Here is a 10,528-nt window from a genome sequence, read left to right as displayed (position 1 = left end):
CCTGAGCCCACCCCAGCCCTCCTGCCACCCACTGAGCATCAGCTTTGCTGTCCAGGGTTCTCCTTTCAGCCCAGCCCCACTTTGCTTGGCAGAGTGGGTTTTCCTGGGATGTTGTGGGGGACATGTGAGTCCCTGTGACAGTGGAAGGACCTTGCAGAGGGGAACAGGAACACAAATCCCCTGAGTGCACACACTGCTCCAGAAACGCTCCTGTCCCTGGGATGGGAGAGCAGCTGTGTGCAGCTGTGTTGGCCTGGGCTGGTGCTGTGGGGGGTCCTGGCTGCAGAGTGGGGTCTGCCCTGATGTCACACCATGCCCTGTGCCTTTCAGATGCCTCAGGTCCTGGTTAAACTCAAGAAGTATCCCCAAGGGGACAAGGTGAGTCTGGAGGGTCACTGATGTGCTGTGTGTGTCACAGTGGTGCTGGTGCCTGGTCAGAGTTGTGTGGGGGAATGGTTCCCTCGTGGAGCAGGTGGTGGGAGGGGGAGGTGGGGTTGTGCTGGCAGCATGGTGAGCTAAGTGCTTGGCTCTGTGCTGGGCAGGATTTCACTGAGGATGTGAACTGTGCCTTCGAGTTCCTGCTCAAGCTGACGCCTCTGCTGGACAAGGCTGACCAGCGCTGCAAGTGAGTGCTCCCCGTGGCCAGCACTGACATGATGCCATGTGCCACAGCCACCCTGTCCTCAGTGCAGGGTCCTGGCAGGGCTGGTTTGGTTTCTGATCCAATTCGTCCTTCCTGAGGACCCTCTGCTGCCACAGGAGTGAGGCAGAGAGCGTCTGACAGCTGAGTCATGTGTTGGTGATGCCTCTGTGCGACACCTGGAGCTGCTTTGGGCCCTGCAGCATCCTCAGAGGGGTGGGAGTGGGGCCAGGAGGGCAGCTGGGGAGTCCCCCTGCCCTGTGGCACTGCCTGTGGTGTCAGGAATGCTGTCCCTCGGGCTAGAGCTCTCCTTTCTCTCTTCCAGCTGCAACTGCATGAGCCTGCTCCTGCAGGAGTGCAGCAAGCAGGGGCTGCTCTCCGAGGCCAACATGACCAACCTCATTGACAAACGGTACAGCCCCCCCAAAGTCTGGGTAACCCCCCAAAGTGGAACTGGAGCACCTCATCTTGGGGGGAGCATGAGGGAGCAGCTGTGCTGCCACTGGGACACCGTGGGCTGGGAGGACAGGGCAGACTGGGGATGAGCAGAGTCTGACCCCTCACAGTGGCAGCTGGTGGTGGCCTGAGGTGGTGACCTTCCCTTGGGTGGGAGGAGGGAAGGAGGGTGATGGATTCCTCCTCGGATTCCTCCTCACTGGCCCTTCTTTGGGATCCTCCAGGACAGCAGACAAGGAAAACTCTCCGTGCTTGAAATCGGCCGAGAATGCCAACATCCAGCCAAACCCAGGGCTCATCCTGAGGGCTGAGCCCACTGTCACCAACATCCTGAAGGTGAGTCCCTCCTGCAGCTGTGCTGGGCACACTGGGCTCAGTCCCAGAGCCCCTTCCCAGCAGCACTGATCTCACCAGGCAGCCAGGGTGGTTGGGAGGTGCCCGATCTCCCCCTGTGCTGCGTTGGAGGAGAGGAGGAGTCACTCCCAGCCTTGCTGCTCCTCCGTGGAGACCAGGAGCTCCCCTCCTACCTCCTGGGAGGCTGGAGGAGCTGTCAGGTGGCATGTTATCAGTGCCAGCAGCCTGAGCCCAGCCAGCTCTGCCCATCCCACTCAGCCGCTCCCTGTGCATCCCCCCGTCCCTGGGGACTCCCTGTGTCACTCTGGTTCTGCTGCTGCTGAATGCCACAGGGTGTTTTTCTGCTGGTGCCAGGGGTGTGGAGGACTCCATCCCACCTCTCCCAAATCCTCTGGGTCCCTGCTCCCCCAGGCCTCAGGGACAGCTCTGGCAGCTGATCAACTGTACCCCCATGGCCAGAGTTTTCCTGTTGTTCCATAGCACACATTCCCTGGCTTTGATTTCCTCTTATTTTTGTTTCCAGACCATGGATGCAGATCACTCCAAGTCCCCCGAGGGCTTGCTGGGGGTCCTGGGTCACATGCTGTCTGGGAAGAGCCTGGACTTGCTGCTGGCAGCAGCAGCAGCCACGGGCAAGCTGAAATCCTTCGCTCGGAAGTTCGTCAAGTGAGTGTCCACCTGGATGGCACTGTCCCTGCTGACCAGGGGGCTGGGAGAGCAGGCAGCCCTCCAGGCTGGCCCCCACTCAGGGCTGCAGTGGAATGACAGGAATTCCACTCTGGCCCAGTGCAGCACTGGGGAGGGGTGGGATCACAGGGAGGCTGCACCCCACAGCACCCCATCTCACCTCTGTGAGCACAGGGAACTGGAGCCAGGGTGCTTTGGGGGTGTTCAGAGGAATGATGACCCTGGCAGAGCCCAAACGCAGGGCTGTGTGTCCCTTCTGTCCCCAGACACCCATGTCCTGGTTACAGCACACACACCAGCACGCGTGGGACTGCGTGACAGCTCCCCCACACCAGCTGGAGCGGGTGCTTGGGTGTCTGTCTGGGATCCATGCCCTGAAACCCCCACACAGCTGGGCAGAGCTGGCTCTGGAGAGAGCCCAGGGCTGTGGGATGAGCAGCATGGCCAGACCTGTTTGGCTGCAGGGAGCAGAGACAGGGAGGAGGGGGCTCATCCCCACGGTGCTGGAGAGTGTCTGTGGAGCCAGACCCCACTCCTGCCCTCCTTGTGCTCCGAGCTGGGATGGGGTGCAAGGAGGGGTCTGCAGGCTGGGCAGCTTGTCTGGGGGTGGGAAGAGGCCTGTTGCACTGGTGATGCTTCACTGCCCCTCTCTGCCCCTCCAGGCTGAACGAATTCACCAAGCAAATCACCGGAGAAATCTGTGAGTGTCTTGCGTGGGGGTTGGGAGCTGGGCCCCCCTGCCACGTGCTGGGATGGGCTTGGCTGGATTGAACTGAGACTGACTGTGGTGCCACAACGAGCTGAGCTGTGCCAGGCCCAGCTGGGGGTGCCAGTAGGGAGGGGGCACAGGGGCCAGCAAGAATCTCTACCCTCTCACTCGTGTCCATCCCAAATGTGCTCTGCCTGCAGGAGAAGGGCTCCCTCTCCCCAGCTGAGCCTGGGGGCCCCTTGGCTCCCTCCGTGGAAGGGGTGATGTGTCAGCACAGCCCAGATAAGGATTCTGACTCCCTGTGTGTGTGATGAAACTCAGAGAGTGCTCTGACCTTCCACGGCGAGGGGGAGCCCGGGGTGGGCTGGAGGAGCCCGGGGGGAGGCCAGAGCTGCTTTGGGGGCTCAAGCAGAGGCACATGGGGTGAGGGGAGGCACTTGGCACATCCCCTCGTTCACACACAAGCTCTGGGGGAGTGAGAAAAGCTGCCTGGAGGCAGCAGGGCCCTGACCCCTGTGCTCACAACGTCCTGCTCTTCCTCGTGCCAAGGCTGGAGACCCACAAGGTCTTTGTTTCTCCTCCCTTAGCCAAGAGTGGCTCAGTTCGAGCTCTGCTCTTCGACATCTCCTTCCTCATGCTGTGCCACGTGGCCCAGACCTACGGCTCCGAGGTAAGGATCCAGGATGGGGCTGGATCCTCTGAGGGGATGGAAGGGGCTGGATCCAAGGCTCTCACCTTGCCAGCGCAGCCCTCGTGCTGCTGCAGCCTGTCAGCCTCCTCTAGTGGCCATCCTGCCACTGTCCCTGCTGTCCCCACTGTCCCTGCAGCCTGGGCCACAGCACACAGCACCTGTCACCTGGAAATCTCTCCCTGGGGCTCTGTGGATGCCTGGGAATGGAGCAGGGCTGGCTCTCACCGCCCTGAGAGCTTGGGTCATACTCCATTTATGGACAGTGGGATCACTGGGAGTGCTGCTTCCATGGCCTCTCCAGGCTGGCTCTGAGCTCACCAGACCTCTCCCAGTGTTGCACCTCCAATCTGGCACTGGTTGGCTGGGAGAGGTCACAGCCAGACAGGGTCAGCCCTCCCTGATCCGAGGAGGAACTCACAGCCCTGAGCAGGAAACAGCACTTTGGTTGCATGAAAACTTTCCAGGTTTCGACATCTGTGTGTGTTGGGAGGTGAAATGATACTGAAACAGTGGGAATGAGGAGATGGGGAGAGAGGGGTCCTGCCCAGCTGCCCTGGGGAGCAGGAGGGGGATCTTCAGGGGGTGTGCCTGGGGCTGTCTGATGAGATTTCATCCCCCATCCCAGCCCAGTGACTTTCCTGCTCAGCTGCTGCTTCTGCTGAACAGATGTGCAGAGCTTTTTTTGGACAGAAATAGTGTCCCCTGGGTGACACAGGCTGAGGGGAGGAAGCAACATGTGGGATTCACAGCTCGTGGGCCCCCCAGGACCCTCCCAGCTGGGCTGTGTGACCCCAGCCTTGATGCTGGGCACCCTGAGCACTGCTCAGTGGGGTGGGGGGACAAGGGACCCTTCTGGGCAGGGCACATTAACCTCACTACCACACTCACAGCCCCCCAGGGCTGGTTCTGGTCTGGCATCTCTCCTCCTTGGTCCTCTGGGGAGCCTTGTGGTATTGGGGGAAACCACAGCCCACAGACTGGAAACCAGTGCATACTGGGGGCTGACCAGTACCTGTCTCTCCCTCCAGGCCACAGGGCGGCGCTGTTCCCCTGGCCATCAGCACCCCACGGTGGGGGACAGACCCCAGGGTGGGGGTCTCACCCCAGGGTGAGGGACAGATCCCAGGATAGGACTCTCACCCCAGGCTGGGGGACAGACCCCATGATGTGTGTCCCACACCAGGCTGGGTGTCCCCAGCAGGGTCCCTGGGGGATGCTGACCCCGTGCCAATTCCCTTGCAGGTGATCCTCTCAGAGTCGACCCCCCCGGGCGAGGTGCCCTTCTTTGAGACCTGGATGCTGACCTGCATGCCTGAGGAGGGGAAGATCCTGAACCCTGACCACCCCTGCTTCCGCCCCGATTCCACCAAGGTGGAGTCCCTGGTCGCCCTCCTCAACAACTCCTCCGAGATGAAGCTGGTGTAAGAGCCCATCCCTGTGTCCACCCTGTCAGCCCTGAGGGAGCCCCCACCCAGCTTCCCTGGCCCTGTGGCTGTGCCTGAACCCCCCACCTTCCCCCTGGCAGGCAGATGAAGTGGCATGAGGTGTGTCTGAGCATCTCAGCTGCCATCCTGGAGATCCTCAACGCCTGGGAGAACGGTGTCCTCACCTTCGAGTCTATCCAGGTGGGGCATGGACACTGTGCTGGGTCTGGAGAAGGGGCCAAGGGTCTAGAAGCTCAGGGATCCCCTGTTCTCCTACCCCAGTTGCTCCTGCAGCCACCTAGGAGCTCGCTGAGACTTGGGAGGGAGGAACTGATGTGGCTCTAGCTCCACGACGCTGCCCCCTGGCAGGGACAGGGACACTGTGGAGGAGGGAAGGGTTTGGACCCTGCAGTTGGAGGGATCAGCTGGGAGGTGATACTGAGGTGTGTCCACATCTCTGCTCCGTGTCCTGTCCCAGAAAATCACGGACAACATCAAGGGGAAGGTGTGCAGCATGGCAGTGTGTGCTGTGGCCTGGCTGGTGGCTCACGTGCGCATGTTGGGGCTGGACGAGCGCGAGAAGTCTCTGCAGATGATCCGACAGCTGGCGACACCTCTCTACGGGGAGAACACACTGCAGTTCTACAACGAGCGGTGAGCCCCGGGCACGGGGCTGTGTGCTGCCCTGCTCCCCTGCCTGGGGCACCCCCCCTGCTCCCCCTGCCTGGGGTTCATCTCCTGCCTGCTCCCCCTGCCCTGCTCCCCCTGCCTGGGGGCACATCTCCCCCTGCCTGGGGTTCATCTCCTCCCCTGCTCCCCCTGCCTGGGGTTCATCTCCTGCCTGCTCCCCCTGCCCTGCTCCCCCTGCCTGGGGGCACATCTCCCCCTGCCTGGGGTTCATCTCCTCCCCTGCTCCCCCTGCCTGGGGTTCATCTCCTGCCTGCTCCCCCTGCCCTGCTCCCCCTGCCTGGGGGCACATCTCCCCCTGCCTGGGGTTCATCTCCTCCCCTGCTCCCCCTGCCTGGGGTTCATCTCCTGCCTGCTCCCCCTGCCCTGCTCCCCCTGCCTGGGGGCACATCTCCCCCTGCCTGGGGTTCATCTCCTCCCCTGCTCCCCCTGCCTGGGGTTCATCTCCTGCCTGCTCCCCCTGCCCTGCTCCCCCTGCCTGGGGCAGCTCCTGCCTGCTCTCCCTGCCTGGGGCCACATCTCCTGCCCTGTTCCTGCTGCCCAATGCCACATCTGCCCTGTTCCCACTGCCCAGTGACAGGTCATCTTCTGCTTCCACGTCCTGATCCCATGTTGTTTCCTGCTCTACTTCCACTTTGCAGTTTTGTTCCATCTCCTTCCCTGTTTCTGCTTCCCACTGCTGTGCAGTCTCCTCCTCTGCTTCCACTTTCAAGTGTCACATCTCCTGCCCTGCTTCCACATCCTGATCCTATGTTGTTTCCTGCTCTACTTCCACTTCCCAGTTCTATGCCAGCTCCTGTCCTGTTTCCACTTCCCAGTGCCATGTTTCCTGCCCAACTTCCACTTCCCATGCCATCTCCTGCTTCCACTTCCTGATCCCACATCGTCTCCTGCCCTACTTCCACTTCCCAGTGCCGTGTCTTCTGCCCCATTCCCAGTGCCCACTTGACCCATGTCTCCTGCCAGTGTGGTGATCATGAGCTCCATCCTGGAGCACATGTGTGCGGACGTGCTGCAGCAAACGGCCACGCAGATCAAGTTCCCTTCCACGGGCATGGACACCATTCCCTACTGGAACCTTCTGCCCCCCAAGAAGCCCATCAAGGAGGTGCTGACCAACGTGTTCACCAAGGTGCTGGAGAAGGGTTGGGTGGACAGTCGCTCCATCCACATCTTCGACACCCTCCTGCACATGGGGGGAGTCTACTGGTTCTGCAACAACCTGGTGAAGGTAGGAGGGACCCCCAGCACCGTGGTGGGGTGCTGAGGCTGGGAGTGATGGGTCTAATCTGTGCTCCCAGTGTCCTGGGTGTTCCTGGGCTGGCTGAGGGGTGATGGAGAGGAGCCTGGCTGGGTGCTGGGGCAGTTCTGGAAATCTCACATCACATCTTTCTTTCCCTCTGAGGACAGACAGCATACAGAGCCTTTTTCTCCCAAGGCTCCCTGCAAGCCTGACACCTTGCAGGTTGCAGGATGATCCTGTCCCATCAGCAGTGTCAGTAAATCAATGATTTTTGTCCCCATTTGCAGTGGGATGAGCACCAGAGGTGTTTATACCTTGTGCACTCCCTCCTGTTGCCAGGCAGAGCAAGGGGACTCTGCCCTGCAGGAGCTGCTGAAGGAGACACGGAAGGAGCACACGCTGAGGGCTGTGGAGCTGCTCTATGCCATCTTCTGCCTGGACATGCAGCAGCTGACGCTGACCCTCCTGGGCCACATCCTGCCCAACCTGCTGACAGACTCCTCCAAGTGGCACACCCTGATGGACCCCCCCGGGAAGGCCCTGGCCAAGTGAGACCCCAGACCCACGGGACCGTCTCCTTGGGGCCTGTTTGGGGGGATGGGGAGATGCTCTGTGCAGGGATGGAGGTTTGCCCAAATCCCACTCTGGCCCTGCCTGACAGGAGTGAGAGAGACACCTTGGTGTCCTGCACCCCATTCCCTGCTGTCCCCTCTGAGGAGGGAGCTGCTGTGTCCCATCCCAGCACACACCCCGTGCTCTGCCCCTTGCCCTGCTCACACCCCGTGCTCAGGTGGGCTGGCAGCAGCAGTTCCTGTCCCTGCTCTGTCCCCAGGCTGTCGGTGTGGTGTGCCCTGAGCTCCTACTCCTCCCACAACAAGGGCCAGGCCTCGGCCCGGCAGAAGAAGAGGCACCGGGAGGACATCGAGGTGCGTTGGGCGCGGAGCAGGAGGGGCTGGAGGCTCTCCAAGGGTAGCAGAACTGGGGCAGGGGAGGATGGCAGCACTGGGTGGGGGAGGCCAGACTCCATGCCCAATTTCTCTGTGCTCTCTGAGGTATTCTGACCAGGGTTTTCCCTCTCTTCTCTGAGGAAGGCTGTAAGGAGCTGGTTCGATGTGTCCAGCCCAGGCAGGGATGCTCTGGTTCCTCTGAGATCAGTCTTGGGGCTGTGCAGAGCCCAGGGTGGGTCATCAGCCCCACACAAGGGGGTCAGGACACCCCTCAGCCAGGGCTGGTGGGGCTGAACCTCCTCTTTCCCCCCAGGATTACATCAGCCTCTTCCCCCTGGATGACACACAACCCTCCAAGCTCATGAGGCTGCTGAGCTCCAACGAGGAGGATTCCAACATCCTCTCCAGCCCCAGTGAGTGTGGGGAATGGGGGAGAGATGGCTCTGGGGACACCATCCTGCCTCACTGTCCCTTTTGGGTGTGAAAACATGTATTTACACAAAACTCCTCTTCCCAATCCATCTGGGTGAGGATTTAGAGCTCTGGAGTGGTTTGTGAGTTATCCCAGAGCTTTTGCACTTGGAAAAGGCCAAACTCTTTGTTTCTCTGACCAGAACAACTCCAAGGGGTGAGGTTACACCTTCCCTCCATGCTGGTGCCCCCAACCCAACCCCGGGGGACTTTGTGACAGCTCTGTCACAGCCACCCCCTGTGGGACCAGAGCCAGTGTGCTGTGACCGATGAAATTCGGTGTCTGGAGGCAAATCCTGACATCCCACTGCTGTTCCCAGGGCTGGGGCAGAGGGGATGAGCCCCCACAGACACATCCGTGTCCCTGTGGTGTCACAGGTTGTGACAGCTCTGGTGGGACATGCTGGGGAGGCATATCCTGCTCTGTGGCTGCTGTCACAGCTCCCACATACGTTGTCCACACTCCTGGATAGTGAGTCAGGACATTCCCTGGTCATTATTTCTCCCCTTGTCCCAGATTACTCTAGTTATTAGTTTTCAACACATCCATCAAGCTCTGGTTTCGGTTTGTTTCATTCCTGTTGAAATTTGGGCCTTTCCCTTGATTTCACTTATCTTTTTTTACCCCCTGAGGCAGTCCCACCTCTTCCCACTGACATTCAGGACTTTTTTTGGGCAGTTTGCTGCAGTGATGTGGAAATGCTGCTTCCTGCAGCAGCCACTTGGCTCATGTGATTCCATGAGAAAACTGGGGGAGGGATTTCTTTTCTTGGTAAGCATCCTCAGAGCAGCACAAGGTGGGTCCTGTGATCTGGGCAGGAGCTGTGGGCCATGTGGTCTCACAAGAGCCTTCCCATCCTGTTGGAGCAGACCTGGCCCAGTTCCTCCTGCAGGAGGGCCCAGCAATGCTTCACAGCTGGGGTCAGCTCAATCCCCCTGCTCTGTGCTGGGATTTACTGCTGGACTGGGATGTTCCTCAGCATTGCACCCTGAGAGGGGAGACTGGAGAGCTCTGTGCAGCTGTGAACATCTGGCTGACACACAGGATGTGTAGTTGCTGCTGTCCTCTTCCTCTTCTTGTCCTGCTGTCATGTGTCACCCCCCAAGAACAGCTCTGTCATGCCTGGGGCATGTGTGGGTTGGCAGAGAGGGACAGGGATGGGGCAGAGACTCCGCTCTGGTTTTGGGGTGTCCCAGTGGCACAGACTCTGCTCATTGGGGTATGAGGGGCCCAAACCTCTCCTGCTCCATGGGGGTCACTCGTGGCAAAGCCCCTGGTGGAGCTGGGTGAGCTCGTGGTCAGGGTGGGCACACTGGCATGGCCAAGGGGGGGCTGAGGGATTCTTCCAACCTCCTCCCAGCCTGAGTCCTGCTCTCCTCCCGCAGATCGCTCCATGAGCAGCTCTCTGTCTGCCTCCCAGCTCCACACTGTCAGCATGAGGGACCCACTGAACAGGGTGCTGGGTAAGGTGGGGATGGGTCCGTGGGGTCACATCCAGCTGCTCTGGGACACTGGTGGGAGCTTAGGTCATCCTCAGCCCCCCAGAACTGTCCTGACTGTTGACACCTCCCTGTCCCCACAGCAAACCTCTTCCTGCTCATCTCTTCCATCCTGGGGGCCAAGACAGCTGGCACCCACACCCAGTTTGTGCAGTGGTTCATGGAGGAGTGTGTGGAGTGCCTGGAGCAGGGCAGCCGTGGGAGCATCCTCCAGTTCATGCCCTTCACCGTGGTGAGCACACAGCCCTGGGGACAGGGGCACAGCCAGGGGTCCTGCTGCCTGTCTCCAGCCCTAGGGACACTCTCCTGTGCCTCTCCTCTCTCCCTGGGCAGGTTTCAGAGCTGGTGAAGGTGTCCACCATGTCCAGCCCCAAGATTGTCCTGGCCATCACGGATCTCAGCCTGCCCTTGGGCCGACGCGTCGCGGCCAAGGCCATCGCGGCGCTGTGAGCTGGGCAGCTCCCACCTGCAGCCAGGGGAGAGCCCTGAGGATCCCAGGGATCCGCCTGAGTGGATCCATCTGGATGTCTAGGATGGTCTGTCACTGCAGCTTGGCCTGGCTCTGCCTGGGGGCTGCACCCAGAGCCATCTCCTCGCAGCCTTACAAAGTCCTTGAGACTGCGACACCTCCTGATGTTTTTTATTCTATAAATAGTTCAATCCTTTTGTACAACCAGGTGTTGCCTCATGTCTGTGTGGAGTCCTGGGGCTCCTCCAAA

The 10,528-nt window shown here is 60.5% G+C and overlaps 1 protein-coding gene across 1 annotated transcript; it reads left to right on the top strand.

Annotated features, from left to right (window-relative positions):
- The first annotated feature begins 312 nt into the window (after nucleotides 1–312).
- On the top strand, nucleotides 313–10,288 carry MED24 (mediator complex subunit 24). Its single transcript, XM_009084485.1, has 17 exons — nucleotides 313–378; nucleotides 543–625; nucleotides 966–1,052; nucleotides 1,321–1,432; nucleotides 1,974–2,116; nucleotides 2,800–2,837; nucleotides 3,434–3,516; nucleotides 4,780–4,958; nucleotides 5,063–5,162; nucleotides 5,440–5,615; nucleotides 6,615–6,879; nucleotides 7,258–7,439; nucleotides 7,724–7,817; nucleotides 8,152–8,251; nucleotides 9,696–9,773; nucleotides 9,893–10,041; nucleotides 10,143–10,288. The coding sequence occupies exons 1-17, from the start codon at nucleotides 313–315 to the stop codon at nucleotides 10,257–10,259; spliced, it is 2,052 nt and encodes a 683-aa protein (XP_009082733.1). The 3' UTR covers nucleotides 10,260–10,288.
- The last annotated feature ends 240 nt before the right edge of the window (nucleotides 10,289–10,528 follow it).

This window comes from Acanthisitta chloris, unplaced genomic scaffold (assembly GCF_000695815.1).
Source record: "Acanthisitta chloris isolate BGI_N310 unplaced genomic scaffold, ASM69581v1 scaffold23311, whole genome shotgun sequence".
Classification (NCBI taxonomy): Eukaryota; Metazoa; Chordata; class Aves; order Passeriformes; family Acanthisittidae; genus Acanthisitta; species Acanthisitta chloris.
Note: the sequence above shows the minus strand (reverse complement) of the source record. Positions and strands in the feature narration are given on the sequence as shown.